Genomic DNA, 22,230 nt, shown 5'->3' with positions numbered 1-22,230 from the left:
AGATCATTGTGGAGCAGAGCCAAAGTCCAGTCTGATACTGGTTCATAGTAGGGAATATTTAAAATAAAAAAGTGATTTTGTGAAACGTTCAATGCACTGTCAGATGTATAAGAAACTATCCATGGTCGATTCCAATGTGTACCGGGTCTGCTTTTTTTTATTCCTACCTCTGCTGTGCTTTTTATATCTCCCTACTTGAGTTTAATATTTTTTCATTTAGAGATGACAGAGAACAGCTTTGAAATAATATCAGTCATCAATGTTTTTGATACAGAGACCTCTGGGACTTATTTGGACCTCTTACGCTAGGTCTGCCAACCCCACTTAACTCAGAGGCTGGGTACAGTGGCAACAACTTCCACCGCCTCCAAACATGAATGTGTTGGCCACTGGAGGAACACAACCTATCACTTCTACTACAAGGGTTTTGTGGAGCTGGTCTGCTAACCCCCTGTATGCCCTTTACCCGCAGTACTAGGAAACTGCCCGGCTGGGATAGATTTCCGGAGGTTTCATGCACTGCCTGCTGGAGCAACCACGTCTGTTAGAGATCCCTGCCTCTAGGGCCTCCCTTAGCAGAGACTTGCTACTCTTGCTTATTCCTAAAATCGTGGTGAAACAGAGGAACACATTTTATTACCAGCAGAGCATATGGTGAATATTATGCATTTTAAAAAAAATCACACAATTTAATATTGTACTCAAGAAATGTTTTTATTGCATACAGATGTGTATTAATATACAAAGGAACATGGTTTAAAAATGCTTATAGACAAATTTCGCCTTACAAGCTTGTTTTACAGGAGCACTTTACACATTTCCTTTTTTTGTAACTGACATTTAAACAAAAATGAATTACTTTTCTTGACAGCCGAAGGATGAGAAAATTAAATTTTACTTCTTGCATTCACAAGAGGTCAAATAATATATATATCTTTCAGGTTGTGCATAGCAGCACTGTAAATGTATATTTTTTATAAAATAAATACTTGCTAGGTCCTCATAAGCAGGGGCTTTAAGATATGTGGAGAAAAAGAACAAATGTAACTTAAAAAACAAATTTCCTCAAAGTTTGGCGGCCAACATTTTATTCATAAAAATGTTTTCCCTGTTGGTAATTTGTCATTTGGAGAATCCAGTGCATTATTACAACTCATTCACACAACACAGATATTTCTTGAAAGGAGGAGGTAGGGGACTTGTAACTGATCAGGGAAAAAATCTCTTGCGAATTGTGGGGTGTGGATTGTCTTTATACAGGAAGGTGCCTTCCTGCACAAAAACAATCCTTAGAGGCATTTTCCTCTTTCTGTGTATGCTGCAAAATGCAGCAGATGTGGCAAGAGGAAATAACAATGAGAAACAAAGATTTTTTTTCCCCCGGTATGCCTCACTTGGGAAGGCGTAACATTTTGATGCATTCCCAGGTTTAAAAGTCTTTGTAAATCTGAGAACGTGCCAACATCCATAGGTGGATGCAGGGGAATGCCCATGCCACACCAATGGAGCTCTTCCCAAGTTGAAATTTAATGTAAGGCAGCGCAAACAGCTGCCTTGCGTTCCATTTCTTTACAAAGCCACGCAAGGCCATACAAAGCAGGCCTTGTATGACTTTGTAAATATAACTGAAGCGGTTGCGTTGTCCATGCGTCGCCTTGTCTGATGCAAGGATAATGCAAAGGCTTCAAAAATATGAGCCCAGGGTTTTTAAAAGCCCATTCCCACATGAAAGTAAGAACAACTGAGGCATCTTCCTTTCACCTATTTTTGACTTTTTCTGCGTGCACTACTGGTGCTGCCAGCAACGCTGGACGACTTTGAGCTTTGAGAAGATGATGACGAACCACTTGGAGGACAGACAAAAGGCATCTCTACAACTTTAACTGATGCTTGCTGATTTGAACTTGTACTGCTTTTAGAGGTAGAAGATCTGAAACAGAAAGTGATAAAGCAAAAGTTTAAATACACTTAGTTCACAGTTCAAAACAACTTTATTCGGTTTTAAATGTTAAAACCATAAAAGTATAGACACAAATTAAATGACCTGATTCTACAAATAATAGAGCAATGTTAATAAAAGTAGATAATATAGTGATTTATAAAGCAAGAATGTATTCACAAACACTTGCCTAAAACAACCCCGCATTAATCACCAAGGCGCTTTCTTATGCGAATTGCATGCCAAATGTAAGTTAAAACTGTAAAACAGACTTATTGAGTTTAAATTTTGTAAGAAGTTCAGGGCTATGTGGAATGTCTAATCTTGGTTTCCTTAAGAAGAAAAGTAATACATTTAGTACTGGGAATCTTATAAAAACTACAAAAAAAAAACAAAAGTGCGGTATATCTTGCGTGCCATTATTTTCACATGGGCAAGGGTCCAATGAACTTCACCAGGGTTGCAATGAAACAATGCAGCAAGCCATATTTAATCATATCTTTGTTGTCTATTAAGCAGCCAAGCCAGGTAAGGTTGCAATCCTGGCTCACCGGTTAATGAGCAATAACACATATTAGAAACTTTCTGTCTGCCAGCTAGACCTCTTTCCTCTGCAAAATGCTTTAGGCATAGGTGCTTAAGTTCTGTCTTGTGTATTTGAGCATAAGTCATGGGGTCGTCAAAAAAATATGTCTGCTCCACACAGCCTCAGGCTTAGTCCACGTCCTGTACCACACAGCAGAGGTTGGAGCGTGAAGAGATCTTCTATAAATGGCACTTCAATTTTGCCACTGTGACACAAAACAGATGCGCAGCAGGATGGAGCTGACACCATCCTCTGCAGGCAATCATTTTGTGCCATTTGAAGCATGCCCCCACCCCCTCCAGCTCAATAAGTGGCCACCAATATACATTTTATCTGATAAATGGTTCACACTTCCTTCACAGGTGGCATCCCCAACTTGTGGGAAAATACATAGGGACATATTTAGGATCCTGTCACACAACGCAGCGCTGCACCCAAAGTTGCTGCGTGACAGCGAGAGAGGGGGAAAGCTCACTATATACAGAGGTATGACACTCTCCTTCCCCCTCCCGGGTGCAGGCACACAATCAGGCTGCTGAGCAACACACACACACCTTTGTATCATGATGCAACGGTGTCTGCGTGCGTCTAGCATAGGTTTTGTAGTGGAAGGGTACCATATCACTACAAAATACTATGCTTAGACAAACTGTAGAGCTTTTCTTACCTTGTATGTGAGCTGTACAGTGCAGCACATGTGTAAAGTAGGAAAAGATAGAAGAAATAAAAGTGCTTCAAAGTGGCATTATTTGTTGGTGCAAAAAACTGTCTGCGTTTGTTAGTAGATAGTTATACCCCCAAAATAATGTTGGTACCGTGGGAACGCCTATGTACCCCCTCATGTAATGCGCCTCGGACACAGAATAATGCAAAGGAGTGGTTTGTGTTACCCGTAGGCAACTTTCCAGCGCAAAACAATTTTTTGCGCTAGAAAGTAAATCCAACAAAAAACGTTTTGCACGGGTTTGCTTCACTTTTGAGATACAAACTCAGCGCAAAAGGTACATTAACTGACCTTTTGGTCATGCCAAAGTTTAATCTGTTGTTTGCAAATGTCTGCTGCATTGAAAAGTAACCCCAAATAAGAAAAAGTGCTTAGCTGTTCAACCGGAACATTCTGAATACAGAATTAACAAGGATCCATCAATTCATCAATTAGTAGATTTGCAGAGTGCTACTTGTCACACATGAGGGTATCTAAGCACTGGCAGGGTCCAGTTGATTAGCTGAATAGCCAGGTCTTCAGGGACTTTCAGAAATCTGGTAGAGATGGGAGGTCTGTAGATAAAAGGGTATCTTGTTCCATGTCTTTGCTGCTAAGTAGGAGAAGGAGCAGCCTCCACATCTGCTACGGTGGATTCGGGAGTGAGGGTTAGAGATGCGGAGCTGAGGTGTCTGGTGGGCTGATGGACGTTCAGGTTGTGGTTCAAGTAGGCGGGTCCAAAGTTGTGTGGGGCCTTGTATGCCTGGGTCAGGAGCTTGAACTGGCATTTCTTTCTGTACACGTAGCCAGTGGAGTTTCCTGAGATAGGGGAGGAATGTGGGTTCATCTAGGGAGATCCAGGACTAGTCTGGCTGCGACGTTCTGTATGGTGTGTAGTCGTCCAAGGAGGTAAGCTGCGATTCCTGTGTAGAATGCGTTGCTGTAGTCCAGTCAGCTGGAAATGAGGGACTTGGTGATGGTGCTTGAGTTCCTAGCATGGTCAGTGGAGGTAGGAGTAGTTCTGAGTGGGGAGCTTTTGTTTCCGAAAACCAGTACCTTCCTTCATCCAGTTGGCTGTCATGCAGTTGTGGAAGTTGGTCTTGGTGGTGTCTTCAAAAAGGGAGAGGATGAGTTGTGTGTTGTCGGTATAGGATATAATATTGAGTCTGTGGGTTTTGGCGATATGGCCAGAGATATCATATAAGTGTTGACGAGTGTGCGGCTGAGCGAGGATCCTTGGGGTACTCCACAGAATAGTTCCTTGGGTTCAGCGGCAAAGGCAAACGTTTTGCATTTTTCCAGGGAGGAAAGAGGTGATCTCAGAGCGGCTCCTTGGACGCCTATGTTGTGCAACTTTGTGATGAGTGTGTGGTGGGAGACAGTATCGAAGGCTGCTGAGAGGTGTAGGAGGATCAGAGTCGCAGTCTCTCCTCGGTCGAGTAGGGCTCGGATGTCGTCCGTAGCCATGCTGAGGGCTGTCTCGGTGCTGTGGTTGCTGCGGGATCCGGAATAGGAGGGGTCGAGTGGGAGGTTCTGTTCCAGATGTGAGGAGAGTTGTTGGTTGCTGGCTTTTTCTATACTTTGGCCAGGAACGGAAGTAGGAAGATCATTCAGTAGCTGTTGAATTAGCTGGGGTCTGCTGATGGTTCAGTTGATCTTAAATTCTAAATCACACAAGAATAACACAAATATGTCTAATAAAGTTTGCAGAACCTTTTGTGTGCCTGCCAAGATTGCGTCATCTGCTTTAAGGAGAGCAGAAACAAGGCAATGCCCAATTTGTGGCATATTACAGCACCTCTCTACCAATTGCCCCTGTAAATTGTTAATGTACAGGGTGAAGAGGCAGGGAGACAGAACAATGCTCTGCATCCCACCTCTGCAATATGGAACATGTTGGGGCAGTCCCCATTCACTCCATACCTGACCCATGCTGTGGTCCCAGTTTAGATTACTCTCAGAATGTTTAGGATGCTGCCATCTACCCCATGCTCTCGATCAAGTGCCACAATGTACTGTGCGGGACACAGGTAAAAGCGCTTGACAGGTCGATGAAGGGAAGGTATAGGGCACCCTTTTTTGCAATCTTATAGTTGTTGAGCAGGAAAGATAATTTAAGACATTGTTCGACTGTGCCAATGCCCCTCCGGAACCCATATTGTATGTCTATCCATTCCTCCAGCTTCACTAATAATATTCTCCCCTTACCCTTGGCCATTGCATCCAATAGAGAGATCAGCTGATAGCAACTGGGATCACTGCAATTACCTTTCTTGAATAATTGTGGATTCTGACCAAGTTTCCAATTTACAAGCTCTGCATGCAGATTTCAACATATTTGTAAGAAGTGGACCTCAGAATTCAAAATAAGCATTACAAAGATCAGATGAAATCCCATTGGGCTCCGGGACGTTAGCCTTGGAACATTTAACTATGGCATTGATCAGCTCTTAGAGGGTCAGCTCAATGTACCCCCAACCCTCAGATAGCCCAGGAAAAATAAGGGGAGACTCACAGAGCAAATTAGTCCACATATCCACACCAGGCTGCCAATATACTCATCGAAAACAGGCTATTTACTCGCAGGCTGGAATTGCCACCTCAATTGAAGGGGCCCCCGTTTCCTTAACATCTGGATGGTTGATCACCGGCCAGAATAATGTATCACCCTTAACATTGCTGGTTTTCACTAAGGCATCCCAAGCCTCACCCTTCATGATTTTCTTCCTCCTGGAGAGTGCTGATTTATATCTCCTCCTGCATTAAAATTACCTCATATCATATACAGTATTTGTAGAGCGCCGCTTATCACCCATGAGTGTATCCAGGCGCTGTGCTGATGAGTCAGTCGAAGAGTCCGGTCTTGAGTCCCTTCCTGAAGTGGGTCAGCGAGGTTGATGTGCGGTGGTGGAGGTGGAGGGGAAGGGGAAGGGTTGGATCTTGGTTGTGTATTCAGTGCGGCCTTTATGGTCGCCCTGGCTTTAGAGCATTTGTGATCAAATCATCAATTTTTAGTTTCCCCTTTTCCTGTGATGTTACCCGTTAAGGCCTCAGTAATATGCCTTGAAATCTCAGCAAAGGCCCTCTTGATTTCCTCATCTCCTGCGTTCTTATTCAGGGAGATACTAAGATTTCTCCGATAACCCCCGACATGAAGCCCTCTGAGTTAACAGTTTCCCATTTAATTCAGAGGCTGTTTTTTCTGACTGTCAATATCCTTAACTATATGGGACGGCTGAGAAAGCCCTACCCACCCCCCACACCACTGAGCTGACCTCCATACTTTTAGATTTCAGGTCACCATGACAGATGGGGTGTGTCTTAAAGTATGTATGTAGAGACTAACTTTTAGGCTCCACTTGTGCTGACCTACTAGCCGCTATCAGTGTAAGATAGTAGTTGTATCTAGTGCTTTTTACGAATTTTAACTTCATTTTAAAAAATATGATCAGAGCCTTGTAGGCCACTCTCACACAGCCTCTCTGCCTTCTATTTTGGCTTTGTGCCATTGTTGCCTCTTCCGCTGCATTTCGTGCCCCGCACCCTCTCTGTTCCACCACGGGACTTCCCGTTTGAGTGGAGAGAGCGAGCGAGCACGAACCCACCCCACTTGCGAGTTTGGGGAGGAGCTACAGGAGTCAGCAGTAAAGCTGCTCCCTGGCTCCTATTTAAGATGCATGACTCCGCAGATGTACATCTGCTGGGACAGACATTGTTTTTTAGAGAAGATTTATCTATTCGGCTAAGGAACTCCTAGGTATTTGACTTTTGAACAGGGCTCACTGCTCAAATAACTCTTGTGGCATGTCGGGGGCCTTTTTTAATATGGAGGGTCAGTTTTCCAAAGCTCTGAGGCAGAAGGCAGTTATACAGCCTTTCCCTGACCAGGTGCTTAGGAATTACATTCTAGATACTTCTCCTCCCCCCTCCGACATTCTGCCTATCAAGACGGCTCAGTTGTGGAAATGCTTCTTGGGTAATGTTAGATCTTTGCCTAACCATGCTGCAGAAATCTAGGACTTGCTTACTTCTGAAACACCTGACCTCGGGTTTCTCACCGAGACATGGCTCAAATCTACCTCTACACTCTCCATTACCGTGGCACTCCTGAGAACTATCACATCCAAAGGATTGATAGGGAGAACAGGGTGGGCGGAGGTATTGCCATTGCCCATAAAGATTTTATCAAGGTATCTATACTTGAACATTTCTCTGAAGATAAGATAGAGATCTGTATTTTTAGAATTGATCTCTCGCCCCATGACTGCTGGAAAGGTGCCCTTGTGTACCCCCCCCCCCGACCCCTCTGTGTTTTTACGCTCCAACTGATGGCATTGATCTACCCCCCCATACCATTTCTACCAAATACTTTCTTTTGTTAGGGGATTTTAATATACATAGTGAAATTGCCTCTAACGCAGAAGTTTCTCTGCTTCTTGCCGATTTGGCAACTATAGGCCTGGAAAAGACTATGTTATGTTATGTTAAAGTCTCTTGTAAAGCGTACGCACACCGATTGGTTCTTGGCGCTGATTCTAGGATATGCTAATGAGGCCCCAAGCCATTCCGCAGGACATACGCTGGATCTTATCCTGACCAACTCACAGCACATTCATATTGAGGCCCCCCGCCCTCTAGTATGGTCCAACAATTCACTGATTGATTTTCAATTTTTTGGGGCCAAGGTGGAGTCCACCCCCTCCAATATCTCCTATAGTTTTAGGAGACAATGGCGTAAAATTACACCGGACACCTTCATGAACACATTTTTGGGACATTTGAATTGGGAATTGAGGAGTACCAACGTTTGCTTGAATGATTACCATAATGCGGTAAATTCAGCTATAGATAGTTTGGCCCCTGTGAAACGTCAACTTAATGATACACAACGGCCATATGCTGCCTGGTATTCTCAGGAACTGCATAAGTAGAAACCCCTTTGCAAAAAACTGGAGAGACATTGACGCCACTCACACGGCCAGAATGATAAAGAAACCTGTAAGACTTCCTTAGCTCTCTATCAAAAGAATTTAAATAATGCCCGCAGAGCCCATATCGATTTATGGCTTAACCAGGCAAGGAATTCCCCATAAGAATTATTTCAAATTCTTAAATCTTTCACTAACCCGAGGGCCTGCACCAATGATATCCCCCCGTCTTAAGAACTTTTTAAACATAGTTTTTATTCGTCAATATACACATAAATTGCAGGCCCCTGAAATCCCAGAGGTACCTGCCGAAGCATTACAAACATAATATCATTGACGTTTTACATTAGAAAAATAAATGAAGAGGCAATTCATATGAAAAACAGACCCCCGACCCCCCCCACCCCAAACTCCCGGATCCCCCCCCGACCGCACCAAACCATGACCAACAAGCAACATCCTGCATGAGCATAGACTAGACAGTTCTGACCCCGGGCCCAGATTAAGCCTTCCCTCCCCAGGAAAACTAAAGGGACCCCTCTTCCCGCTCCTCCGGGACTGGCTCCAGGGGGATACCTCTGTAATCAGCCCAACGCTTCCATATCTTATAATGTTTACGTGGACACCCCCTGGCTGCAAATATGGGGAGCTCCAAACCCATTCTAAAGTGCACACCCCTCTTCCACACATTCAGAGAGGGATCCACCGGAGCCTTCCATGCCCGTGCGACATCCCTCTTGGCCAGCGTGAGGCCCAACAGTAGCAGGTGCCTCTTATATATGTTTCCTCCAATATCAGCCATGACATGCAGGAGTGTCAGCTTAGGGTCCGTGGGAAGATCCCAGCCCAGCACCTCAGATAGGCAGGACAGCACCCCTCTCCAGAAACGGGATAATGAAACACAGAGCCACACCGTGTGAATGAAGGAACCCTTCTCCCGCCCACATCGGAGACACTCCGGAGATGCGATCAGCCCCGCCCGCCACAGCCTCCTACGTGTAAAATAAACCCTGTGCAAGTATTTAAATTGAATAAGGCGTAGTCGAATGGCTATGGCTGCCCCCCGAGGTGAGGCCAGCGCCTCCATCCAGTCGGTCTCATCGAGGGGACCAACATCCCCCTCCCATTTCCCCTTTAGATACTGGAGCGAGGAGGAGCTGTGAATGACGAGCGTTCGGTATATCTTGGAAATTTTCCGCTCTTGGAGGTCCCCCATGAAGAGCTTCGCTTCCACGGGGCTAAACTCAGTTATGGAATCCAATCCCGCTAGGCTGGGGGAGAGTGCATGGCGGAATTGGAGGTATCTATAAAACTGTGTGCAGGGCATGCTGAATTCTTGTTGTAGATCTTGAAAGGACTTCAAGGTGCACCCCCGTACCACATCGCCTTTGGTGGAGATGCCTATCCGATCCCACCCCTCAAACCCGGCAGGGCCGCCATCTGTGGTAGTCGCCCATTGTGCCACAGGTGGGTTTCCCGCGTGAGCATGTTCCACCACCCAATTCGTGTCAGCGCCTGGCGCCAAATCTGAAAAACAACCTGCGTCACCGGTGGCAACAGTGCCCGATACGGGGCGGAGTATAGCAGGGTATGTAGTGTATGTGGGGCCATAAGTCGCCGTTCCACCCCGTAAGCCGAATCCCCCCTATCCCCATACCACCACTCGTTCAGGACCAACAGGTGGGAGGCCTGGTAGTAGGAAAGCATATCTGACGTGGCCAGCCCCCCCTCGTAGGTTGATAGGAAGCACGTCCGCAGGGCCACCCGAACCGCCCCACCCTCCCACAGAAACTGACCCAAGGTCGAATTCACCTGACGGAACCAGCCCGGTGGAATAGTATAAGGATGATTCTGTAGCTGGTACAGAAGACGGGGAAGGGCCGCCACCATCTTAAAGATCGCGGACCGACCGAATATGGTGAGCGGCATGCGAGCCCACAATTTGATGTCTTGGCAGATACGATCCCATATGGGCACCACATTACGCTCCTAGGAAACCGCCGGGGTAGCTGATAAGAACACCCCTAAATACCTAAGTCCCGCCGCAGCTATCCACACCGTGGAGGCCCACCCCTGCAACTGAGTCGGACCCCCCAATACCCACAGGGTAGACTTCTGGGGATTCATGAAAAGACCCCAAGTCTCTCCAAAGAGCTGCATAATACGGAGTAGCCGGGGCCCCGTGCGGTCAAGATCTGTTAGAAAAAATAGGACGTCGTCCGCATAGAGAGCTATGCGATCGAACAGTTCATTCTCCCACTCAAAGCCGGAAATTTGCGCGTCTATCCGCACCCAGGCTGCCAAGGGTTCCATGGCCAGGGCAAATAAATAGGGGGACAGGGGGCACCCCTGGCGTGTTCCACGTCGTACGGGGAAAGTCATTGAGGTTGCCCCCACTACCCTAACCAAAGCCGTAAGCTCCGTGTATAGAAGCTGCATGTAGGATATGAACCGCGGACCAAAATTCAAGCGTTTCAGCAGCAGGAACAGATATCGCCAGCTAAGGGAGTCAAATGCACGATCCATATCCGCCAACAACAGGGCTGCTGGAACCCCCAACCGCTGCACCGCGGCGATCGCAACGTGGGCCCGCCGAATGTTATGCCACGTTGCGCGGGATGGCATAAAACCCGCCTGGTCCGGGTGAACCAAAGAGGTAATGTATGGCAAGAGGCGGTTAGCCAGGGCTTTCGCCAACATTTTTGTCTCCACGTTAAGGAGGGAAATTGGACGATACGAGGCGTGTTCCCCCGGGGGTCTGCCTGATTTGTGGAACACCACAATTTCCGCATGCCTCCAGTCCCGAGGTAACAGCCCACAGTCCCAAGCCTCCTCCACCACCGCCTTATAATGTGGACCTAATTGGAGGAAATACTTCTTGAAGAACTCACTCAGGAACCCATTTGGGCCCGGGGCCTTACCTGGGTTGAGGCCACCCAGCGCCTCCCCGAATTCCTCCACGGGAGATCCAGTTTAGTCTGCGCCGTCTCTGATAGAGCCGCTCTATGTCTTTTTCCGTGAGACATTCACTGGGGCTATACAGGCCTGCATAGTATGTAGCGAAACTATTAGCGAGCGCACCCGGGTCCGCAAGCGGTGTGCCCTCCGGATCTACGATCCCTGGGAGATCCTGGGTATGATATATGCCCTGGCACAACCTGTGCAGGATCGTGCCCGATTTATCCCCCCCATTGGTATACTCGGCTCCTAGTGGCTAACCAGGCCTGACGTGCCTCGTCGAGCAAGAGAAAAACGTCTGCTGTGCGTAGAGTAGCTGCCGGTGAGTCACCTCTCCCCCATCCTCCCGGCCCTTACGCTCCAATTCCACGACTTCGGCCTCCGCTTGAACCAGCCCCTCTCGGCGCTTGCGGCGGGCCGCTGCGCAGTATGAGATATCAGCCCCGCGTAGTGTTGGTTTGCACGCCTCCCACAACATGTCCGCCCTAGACACGGATCCCACATTCTGTGTCAAGTATTGATCTAATGCAGTAGTCATATGTGCCCTGTAGTCACTTTGTTGCAGGTGCCACACCGAGAGCCGCCAACGGAATGGCCGGCCGCGCCCCCCATCTGGAAGACAGCAGACACTGGGGAATGATCCGAAGGCCCTCGCGGAAGTATCTCCGCTTCCTCCAATCGGGACACCGCGGCCCCAGAGTGGAAAATGTAGTCGAGGCGGGAGAAGGAGCCATATACTGCAGACAGGTAAGTGTATTCACGGGCATTGCTGTGGCGGCGCCGCCAGGCATCCACCCATGCTAGGCCACCGACCAGTGCATTGAGTTTCGTAGGCCCACCCTCCCCTTGCCCCCGGACTGTCAGTCTCTTGAGAGATCCATCACATCATCCAAGCCCCCCCCATAATCCCCAGAACATCCGGGATGTCCGCCCAGAGCGCCATAAGTTGTTCAGCAAATGTCCAGGACAAGGAGGGGGGGGGGGGCGTACACACTACCAAAAACTACCTGTTCTGCCCGATCTGCCCCTGAGCGAAGATATATCTCCCATGTGTGTCTGTCCAAGTCCGATGATGCGTGAATGGGACCCGTTTGTGTACCAATATGCTTACGCCCCTGGAGCCCTGAACAAACCCTGAGTGAAACACTTGAGTGTAGCCATAGCGCTGGAGGCACAGGACTTTCGTCCCCAAAAGGTGCGTCTCCTGTAGGAGCAGTACATCAGCAGCGGCCCTCTTTGCATATTGCAGGATAGCCCCCCTCTTGATCTTGTCCAGGGCGCTCCGGACATTCCAGCTCAACACTTTTATTGTGGCCAATCGCCCACTAGCCCCCCGGGAATCCGCCGCCATGGGAGGTATGACAATAGTATGGTAGCAACAAAGAGACTCCGATGTCTGCCGCTGCCCATGCTCAGCTCTGTACAAAAGTGCGGTCAACACCCAAACTAAAACCCCGGCTAACCAACAAACCCCCCACCCCGCCTCCCCCACCCCATACCTCACAAACACTGAAGTACCTGTCACGGTGAGAGACATCCCAAGGCCCCAACCGTGGACCTCAGGAGTTCCCAACCAATGGATCCCCAACCTGCCTCCCACAACTAAAACACAGAATCCCCACCCGCAACCTGCTACGGTGGTATCTGCCCTTCACAACAATCTCCGGGGCCAAGGCAACCCCGCGCACAGAGGAAGTTGAACCAGCCGAAGGCTAGCACATGAGGCAAAGCAAACATAACTCGAACCCAGGTAGCTCCCGGGCCCTCAGGACCCAGACGTCGGACGACCAGTTGCCAGGCCAACCCCATGCAGGGCCCCCCCGGACTTATTGCGACGGCGAGATCTGGATTGCCATTGTCTCTTCGATAGTCCCTGCGAATGATTTCCTGACGTCTCATTCTGGGACAAGTCCGACTCCCTACCAGGGGGTGTATGAGGGCGCAGCTTTACTGTCTCATCCGTCCATTTGAATACTTCCTCCGGCAAATCAAAGAACAACGTACGGGACTCATAGACAACCCTCAGGCGAGCTGGATAGAGAAAAGCGTAGGAGAGATGGAGTTCTCGCAGCCGAGCCTTGGCTGCCAGGAAACATTGGCGCTGCTGTTGGACCATGCGCGTGTAATCCGGGAAGACGAGGATGCGGGAGTTGTCAAAGTGAAGAGGCTCCTTCTCTCTGGCTTGGCGGAGAATGACGTCCCTGTCATGATAATTAAGGATTCTAGCGATGATTGGCCACGGACGGGCACCCACTGGCGGCTTCTGGATAAGTGCCCGGTGTGCCCGCTCCACCACGAAACAGCGGGACAGTGACTCAGGCGGAAGCCAGCCCTCCAGTCATTGGGAAAGAAAGCGCTCCATATTGCTCCCCTCGCAGCCTTCCGGAAAACCCAGAAAGCACAAGTTGTTTCTGCGGGCCCGCCCTTCTGCATCCTCGACCCTGCCCGCTAGGCCCCGCTGGGTCGACTTCAAGGCCGCAACCTGCTGGGTCGACTTCAAGGCCGCAACCTGCTTCCTCAGCGTCGCCACCTCATCCTCAACCCCCAACACCCTAGCTTCAGTCTCCGTGATGCGGGCAACCGCATTGCGCAGATCCTGGCGCAGCAGCATCACATCCGACCCAACTGCCCCAATCTTGGCATCCAGCATGTCTTGGGATTGCGTTATAGCTGCCAGGAGAGCTGCGTTATCCGGCGTCGCGGCCGAGGAGCCCCCCGCGGCCGCCCCCGCCAGGCCCGGGCCCGTGAATTTATCTATCGGCCCCTGCTTCGCCGCGCCTCCACCATGCTTGTCTTTGGTCGTCGTCTCAGACCCCGCTCCAAGGCCACAGCCGTGCAAAACCAGACGGGCCCGAAGGTAAGTCTCCTCTGCCACCTACAATGCCGCTTCCGGGATGCTGCCCCTGAGAAGAGTCAAGAGCGCCAACCATCTGGTGGGAGCTATAGGGATCAGGGTCCTGGCCTCCCCGCCCAGGCGCCAGGCCGCCGCCGCCCGATCTGTGTGCCACAGGCCTTCACTGGACTAGGTCCAATCACCACCAGCAGGATCCAGGCGCCACCTCTAGGATAATGCCCCGGGGGGGGGGGGGGGGCGCGACATCCGCACCCGCCCAGCCGGCCGACTGGGTCTAGCCACACCGTCTCAGGGGTCAAGAATGCTGCAGTCTGCCCTGTCTGGGCCCGATCTCTGTCGGTCCGTCTCGGCAGCCCCCAACAGGTCCCCTCTCCCCCTGCGACCCAAAACGGCCGCCGAACCCCCGCATCACTGGTGTAGGTGTGGGGGGAAGCGGTGCACAAAGAGCCGGGGAGCGACGCTGACGTGGGGCCCACAGCCTGGCCGGGTCACTCACCGCACCTCACCGCCTCGTATGCCCCTCCGGGCAAGGGCGCTCCAGGAAGCCACCACAGGACCCCTCCAGGCTGGGCTGTCTCTTCTGCCTCGGGGCGCCGCTCCGCCGCCAGCCGCTCACACCCCGCCCGGCGACTGCTAGGCTCAATGCGGGTCCCTGCCGCTGCTTCATGCGCGAAGGCCAAGCCCCGCCTCCCGCTCACTGGAGGCCGCGGCTCACACCGCCGCACCAGGCCAGAAGCGCCGTGCGATCATCCGGCGGCTCACAGGCGACCCCAGACCTCCAGGATCACTCGGGCTGCCGCCGCTGCCGGTCACACCCCACAGCCTCGAATCAGGGCGCCTCAGCTCCAGGAAACAGGATAAGTAGACGGATAGATGTAACGGGCGGGCGGGAGCCGGCTCAAAGCACGTCCACCATCTTGACTCGCCAAGTCACGCCCCCCATCACTAATCATTTTGAACACAAAATCAATCCGATTTATGATAAATTCACAGGAGCCCGGGATTCTCCGAGTGAAACAATAAGTCATACTCTCCCTACCTTGGACAATGTCCAGTTTTTGGATAATTTTACCCGGCTCACAGTAGGCACAGTTGAGGCAATGTTGAAAGCATCCAAATCAGGGACACCTATGGATTTAATTACAGCTAGGGTCTCTTCCCTGCTACATAAACAACTGGCTCCCTCTTTCTGCACGTTACTCAATCTCTCTATGAGGGAAGGCTAACTTCCATTTGAATGGAAAGCTGCACAGATAATCCCCATTCGAAAAAAGGCGAATGTCCCAGTAATAGAGTTATCTAACTACCGCCCTATCTCCCTTCTGCCCCTACTGAGTAAACTCTTGGAAAAACACACCAATAAATTACTCTCAGAATACATTGAGTCTATATGATGTCTTGATTCCTCACAGTCTGGCTTCAGACCAATGTACAGTATGGAGTCAGCACTGATTGCTGTTACAGACAACATAACACATTCCCTTGATAATGACCAGGCGGTCTTGTTGGTGCTGTTGGATTTGTCGGTAACTTTCGACACAGTATCCCGCCTTATTCTGCTCCAGAGACTTAAGGAGATCGGGATCTGTGGACAAGCCCTATCATGGTGTTTGAGCGTCTTATCCCACTGATGACAGACCATTAATCTTGGATCCTTCCGCTCCCGAACTATGGAACTTACCAAGGGAGTGTCACAATAATCAGAGAATTCGGCTTCACTCTGATTTCATATGCTGATGATTCTCAGCTTTTGCTATCATTCAATATGAACACTCAGTCTTGTTTCTCGGAAGGTATGAGAGCAATTGCTCCTTGGATGATGGAGACTATTATCCAGCTGATTGCTGAGAAAACAGAGATCATGCTCTTTGGTGATGCCCATTCGCTCTGGTCTCCAGAGTGGTGCCCCCCTGAGTTGGTTAATGCCCCTGCTCCTAACCTGGGCATCCGGTTAGACCAGACACTCACTATGAAAGATCAGGTGGTGGCCACTGCTGGTTCTTGTTTGTATAGATTTAGCTTTTTGCGCAGAGGTTTTCAGTTTCTTCCTCTCTGTGTGCGAAAAAAGCTTGTTCAGGCACTAGTGATTAGTTGCCTGTACTAATGTAATGCCCTCCTGATTGTGGCAAGCAAATCTTCCTTAAATAGATTCCAGGTGGTGCAGAATACTGCTGCCAGACTTGTTAGGAACTCACTAGCCAGAACAACCTCTCTCCCCCTCTTGCGACAACTTCATTGGCTGCCTATACGCAAGAGAGTTAAGTTCAAGATATGCTGCATTGCGCATAAGGTTTTGAATGCCAAAGGACCCGGTTACGTTACTGAAAAACTCATCCCCTACCAGCGAAATAGATCTCTACGATCAGGAGAGAAATCCCTGCTTGTGATTCCCCGTTTTTGAAAAGCTTGTATGGGTGGTAAAACCTTCTTCTATTTAGCCCCCTACTATTGGAGTCAACTCCCGATCCACCGTCGAAAATGCCCAGACTATCTTCCTTTCAGGAAACTTCTTAAAATAGAGCTTTTCTGAATATTTTCCCTCTGGTCTGTTCCAGCTGCTTTGTTTCCCACAGTGCTGGGATACCCCTTCGGGGGTGATTCAGGCGCTTTATAAACTTAAACTTATGGACAAAGGGCGCCATAGGAAGGCTGACTTCACTGGCAAAGGATAAGTTATATTTGACCAAAATTTGACTTATCATGTTACCATAGTCATCATGGGTGAAATGAGTTTGGCTATTATCTGTTGTGTCGGCGAGCCCAAAAATGTCCTTGGTCAGTAGTTGACATAAGTGAGCATTAAAGTCACCTTCCCAAATGACATATAAATCATACCCTTCTTTAAGTTTCATTGCTGCTAAACCTGCATGCAACCTGTGGATAACATTTAATTTATCTGTGTTAATAGCATTGTTATAAAAATGTACACAGACCAGGCGAAGACCCCCAGAAAATTCTCTAATGCAAAAATTTGATAGAAAAGTCCACCATCTAAATATGTATACATCCTCCCTTGGGCCAGGGTAGAAATGGAAATCGCCAAACCCCTCCTTAGCCCTCCCCAATTTAGAAGTCTAAGTAGGCAAATGGTATTTTAACCATTCGTATGAAGAGAGTCAACTGTCAATTTTTTTTGAAGGCATAAAAGCATATAGTCTGAAATGAAGTCACCTCATGCCACATTATCCAAATTGCTTTTCAGGCCTGAAACATTCCAGCATAACATGCGTAGCTCGGGACCAGAGACCTCGTCACAGATATTGGACCCAGGCCTCTGGGAGTTTAGCGTCCTGTCCTGCTATCTGGGTTGTTGAGTTCAGCCATAAAGGCCTGTTTGGGGGATGAGCTCTACAGGACCCCTCCCCCCCCAAAAGGGGTAGTCATCTATTCCTTAAACTATGGTTCTGAGTGCAGTAAAGAACCCTGCATAACTCCTTCGTCTGTACCCCACTTGAGTTCGTAACGTTCGCATCAATGATGTCACATGCAGCCAGTGATTCTAGACCATCAAAAACACTCAGACATGAAAACTGATTGGAAACTGGATAGCTAAACCATGACTACAAAGGTTGCTGTGATAGAAATCTGTTAGAGATTGTTGATTTCAACATATGGTTCTGATGAGCTTTACAGAAATTGCCCAGCACGACACCCATCATTTGGGAGAACAGTGGGCCTGATAAATTCTACCTCTTTCTACCATCCCTACCATGTCTGGAGATCTAAAATTCAAGTCTACACAGTCGCCTGGACAAGACTTTTTTGCCTCTCCCCACCCAGCTCACTCTCCGTGCTGTTATGATGTCATTATAAAGATCAATAGCGAATCCTACCTTATTCCCCAAACAGTGAATGACCTTGTTCTTCAAATCTAACCAGCTCTCTCTTTTCGTCTGTGTGCAAGGCTAGACACATTCTTCAAAGTTAATCCCTGGTAAGGTCGCTACAGATATTTGTGATGCTTCTATTCTGGCCTCAGTGTTGGTAATTATTCCCATAGCACCCGAAAAGAAGTTGGCCAGAGTATTGGTCTGAGCGGTGGTTTATCAACAACGGTGTAAGTAAATTTCCTCTTACTTATGTTTATGAAGAAAAATACACTGGCCAAGAGACGTGACCCAGCATCCTCCGGGCTCTGACAGGCAGAGACGGCCCTGCTCCTCACATGGGCAGCACCCAGACATGTCCCGAGTGCTGCGGGCAAATGGATCGCGCTAATTAGCACCCACAGGTGGGAAATGACCTTTACAACGCGGGCTGAGCCATGCGTGCCGTTCCCACGCAAGCGGAACCACGCTTGACTTAACCACACATATGTTTTAACCACGCATATGCATGGTGAAGGCAGTGCGCCGTTTAGATGCGTGGATGTGCGGGCTCAGGAAGAGGAAGGATTGGGAGAGGGAGCTCTGGGACATGGTCTGGTAAATGGGGCTGGGACTAGGTTCTGAGGGGTGGGGGGTAGTTTTTAGGGTTCGGGGTAGGGTTGTTGTCAGGGCTCTGGTTGTTTTTAGGGCTGGAGGGGTTGAGTTTGTTTTTAATGCTCGGGTCAGGTTGTTTTTAGGGCTGGGGTGGTCGAGTTGTTTTTAGGGCTTGGGGGGTTCGGGTTGTTTTTTAGGGCTCAAGGGGGGGGCTTGGGTGACATCTTTACCACACAAATTCCTTTAGCCGGTCATGCCTTTTCTACGAAATTGCATGGTAAAGGCATGCGTGTAAAGGAATGCGTTGTTAAGACACATTCTTTGTTCGGGCAGCGTTGTAGAGGCATGCCTGGTTTAGCCATGTGTGCCTCTGTCATACAACCCCCACAGGTGTTTAACAGGGCAGGCGCTCCTCCACTGGTCCTCCTGACAGCAAGTCACACTGAATGATAGAGTCTTGGGCCCGGCCAGCCCTTCTCCAACAATGCAGAAAAGAATCTTAGTTAATTATTAAACACCTTTGCTATATTGCAATCAGAGGAGTTGAAAATTGAGAAAGCTGAGCCCTAAAAAGGAAAAAAAAACTATTGGAGAATAAAGTAGCTGATTTGTTTTATAAGCAACTTTTGATTCTGAGCAATTGCTGAGATGTGTCCCAGTGATCCGATGATCATTTGCCTTTCCTTAATTTGCTAATAAAGTTAGCTTCTGGGAGGGGTAAAACAGTTTTTCCTATAGGTAGGTGGTTTAGATGCCTGTTTTAATCATTCTTTTGAAGACCCCACCAGCCTTATGCCTTCCTCCAAAAAGTTTTTGTGGTGGTATAGACAGGTGGAAACCTTACCTCCCACACTCAAGACACTGATTGAAACCCACTAACTGTTTTGAAGAAATACTGATTTGGATTTACAATGCTTTATTCTACGAGTAGCTCTCTCTTACTATATTCTTAGGTGTGAATTACTTCAAAAGTTTTAGGCTCTATTCACAATGCACTTTCTGTGACAATGTGTTGTACTGCATACTTAGGCTTGACTTACTCATCAATTTCATGGGGTCAGACATGCTTACTCGTGGTAAAATATGAGGGAGTATCTTACTCCTGAAAATTCTTACGTCTGGGAAATAAGACACAACTAGTCACAAAAATGTTTTGTTAACCAGGCCTCGAGTAATGTACCCCTAAAACAAGAGACTGCAACTCACAGGAACAAATATGTAAATCGAGTACATTTTTCTTTGAAGCAAAACCATGGCCTTTTACATGGAAATTTACTTTATATGTCATCTAGACATTTAGCAGGCATAGATGAGCAATAACCACATTTGTAGTGACAAAATCAGCTGATGTAACGTCAACTCCTAAAACGTCGACATGTTAAGTTTGACATATAACTAAAAATTTCAGCTGATATCTTTATAATGATATACCTGCCCAAAATAGTTTTGATCATCAATAAAGTACTTTGTGAAGGTAGATACTCATTTAGAAGAACACCGGAAGGGTGGTGGTGTTCTCCCAGACATACACTGTGGTAGCTTGGCTCGAGTGGTCAGGGGTCAGGCACCGTGCTAAGCATACGTCATACCCACACAATAACCATGCGTGCATCCGTTCCAAAAACGACACTACACCTTAAAAATTATACTGAAAATATATCTCTTTATCTTCTTTTCTCTTAGTTGCTGATTAAATAAATAATAATACAATCACAGTACACAAGGCTTTTCCTGTGGGAGGGTAAGTCAAATAAATAATACTTCAACGATTCAATAAATAAGGTAGATCATAAATAATCAAGGCATAAATATAAGTGCATTACATAAAAGGCAATTAAATATTACGAGGCAATAAATACTGCGAGACAATAGATACTGTGCGACAATAAATACTGTGAAACAATAAATACTGTGAGGCAATAAATACTGTGAGGTAATAAATAGGATTAATACAATAAATACAGTGCTTTCAATAAATAATAAAAGCCAACAGTGACACTTGAAAATCAGTTCACATTCCTGAGGTACTATGGGATGATTTGACCCAATCCCAGCTTGTAGAGATTTGGATGGCCTGAGGGGTATACTCCCTGGCTTGGACAAGGCTGAGGCCTAAACTGAGGTAGATCAAGGGGGAATCTAGAGATCTGGCTCTCCCACACTACACAACCCCTCTGTATTAGTCTCAGCTCACCCCTGGCACTATCAAGCTGGTTCCAGCACCTCTCTAGCCTCTAGGATGGTCTCTTAGGGCTTCACAGGGCCTTCGGCACCCTCTATTCCACTTACTGCCCTTTTTATGAAGTTCCGACGCCGCTGGAGTCGTGTCGACGCCGTGAGGCGGCTCCGGTTCGATGTCGGCGGCCTCGGCGCAATGACAGTTCTTGACGACGCCGGTAGGCGGTTCCGGTTCGATGTCGGCGGCCTCGGCTCGATGTCGACCTCCGGTTCGTTGACGTCGGCCAGTCTTGGCTCGATATCGACTTCGGGCGGCTCCGGTTCGATGCCGGCGGCCTCGGCTCGATGTCGACCTCCGGTGGCTCCGGAGTGCGATCTCCACTCCCGACCTCCGGTGCTCCTTTCCTCAGGTTCCGGCGACTCCGGAGTGCGACCTTCACTCCCGACCTCCGGCACACTTCACCTCGGTCTCCGGCGACTCCGGAGGGCGGACTTCACTCCCCCGTCGACGCCGCACACTCGACCTCGGGTGACTTCATCCTCGACCTCTGGTACTCTCCACGCCCTCCGTCGGCGCCCTCTCTCGACCTCTGGCGGCTCCGGGTACGACGTCTGCTTTCCAGTCAGCGCCGCTTCTCCACCTCGGGCTCCAGGTCTCCAGGCTTCTCGACGTCGGACTTCAAGAAGTTACCAGTAACCAGGTCAGGAACTTGCTATTCTTTACTTTTAAGGCCTGTTCCTGCTGTCCAGGTCCTTAAGATGGTTTCTCTTGCTTTCTCCCACACAGGGCTCCAGGCTGGGCTCAGTCAGTAGGGACTAGTATCAAGGGTGGGTTTATGGACCCCACTCCAGGCACAAGTTTCCACCCCTGCTGCCTCACTCCTTCCTCCTTCAGTTCTGTGCTCCTCTCTCTTCACCAGTCAGGTGCCAACTGCCAACTCCAACTGTCAACTCTGACTTAGCTTCCCAACATTCTAAACCTGCCTCTCACTGTCACAGGGTTCTGGAATGTTCTGGAAGGTGCTGGTAGGTTCCAGTGATGTCACAGGTGACAATGGGTGGCCACCATTTTGTGTTTCAGGCCCTCAGACAGAAGTTCCAGGGGTAGATAAAATGGCTCCCTGAATCTGCATCAATACTAAAAAGTCTGGTGGTTCCCAAAAAGGAAAAATACTAACAGGGTTTGAGGCAAAAGTGGGACAAAATAAATAATGATGAGGAGGGGCCACCCAAAGGGCTGACAGGTCTAACACGCGTCCCCCCCAGCTGAAAGTGGGGAGAGCTACCCAACCCCTTGGGAGTTCTCATCACTAAGGCGGAAATACCTTGAGAGACCGTCTGCATTGGCGTGGTCCACTCCAGGCCGATGTTCCACCTGAAAGTCCATTCCCTGTAGGGAGATAGACCACCTCAACAACTTGGGATTCTCCCCCTTCATCTGCATCAGCCAACGAAGGGGTCTGTGGTCGGTCTGAACTAGGAAGTGCGAGCCAAACAGGTATGGCCGCAACTTCTTCAGAGCCCATACCACGGCAAAGGCTTCACGCTCTATGGCACTCCACTTCTGTTCCCTGGGAAGTAGTCTCCGGGATAGGAAGACCACGGGTTGATCCAGACCCTCTTCATTGAGTTGCGATAACACTGCCCCAATGCCATGTTCTGA

At 48.8% G+C, this 22,230-nt stretch overlaps 1 protein-coding gene across 1 annotated transcript in view; it reads right to left on the bottom strand.

Annotated features, from left to right (window-relative positions):
* Nucleotides 1–695: 695 nt before the first annotated feature.
* The window catches only part of CCDC39 (coiled-coil domain 39 molecular ruler complex subunit), a 297,469-nt gene continuing 275,934 nt past the window's right edge, over nt 696–22,230 (bottom strand). Inside the window, exon 20 of the mRNA XM_085635382.1 lies at nt 696–1,930. Within this exon, the coding sequence (XP_085491508.1) occupies nt 1,762–1,930 (169 nt within the window). The 3' untranslated portion in view covers nt 696–1,761. The remainder of the gene's footprint in view (nt 1,931–22,230) is intronic.

The sequence above is a fragment of the Triturus cristatus genome, chromosome 11 (genome assembly GCF_964204655.1).
Source record: "Triturus cristatus chromosome 11, aTriCri1.1, whole genome shotgun sequence".
NCBI lineage: Eukaryota > Metazoa > Chordata > Amphibia > Caudata > Salamandridae > Triturus > Triturus cristatus.
This window is presented reverse-complemented; position numbering and strand designations above follow the sequence as displayed.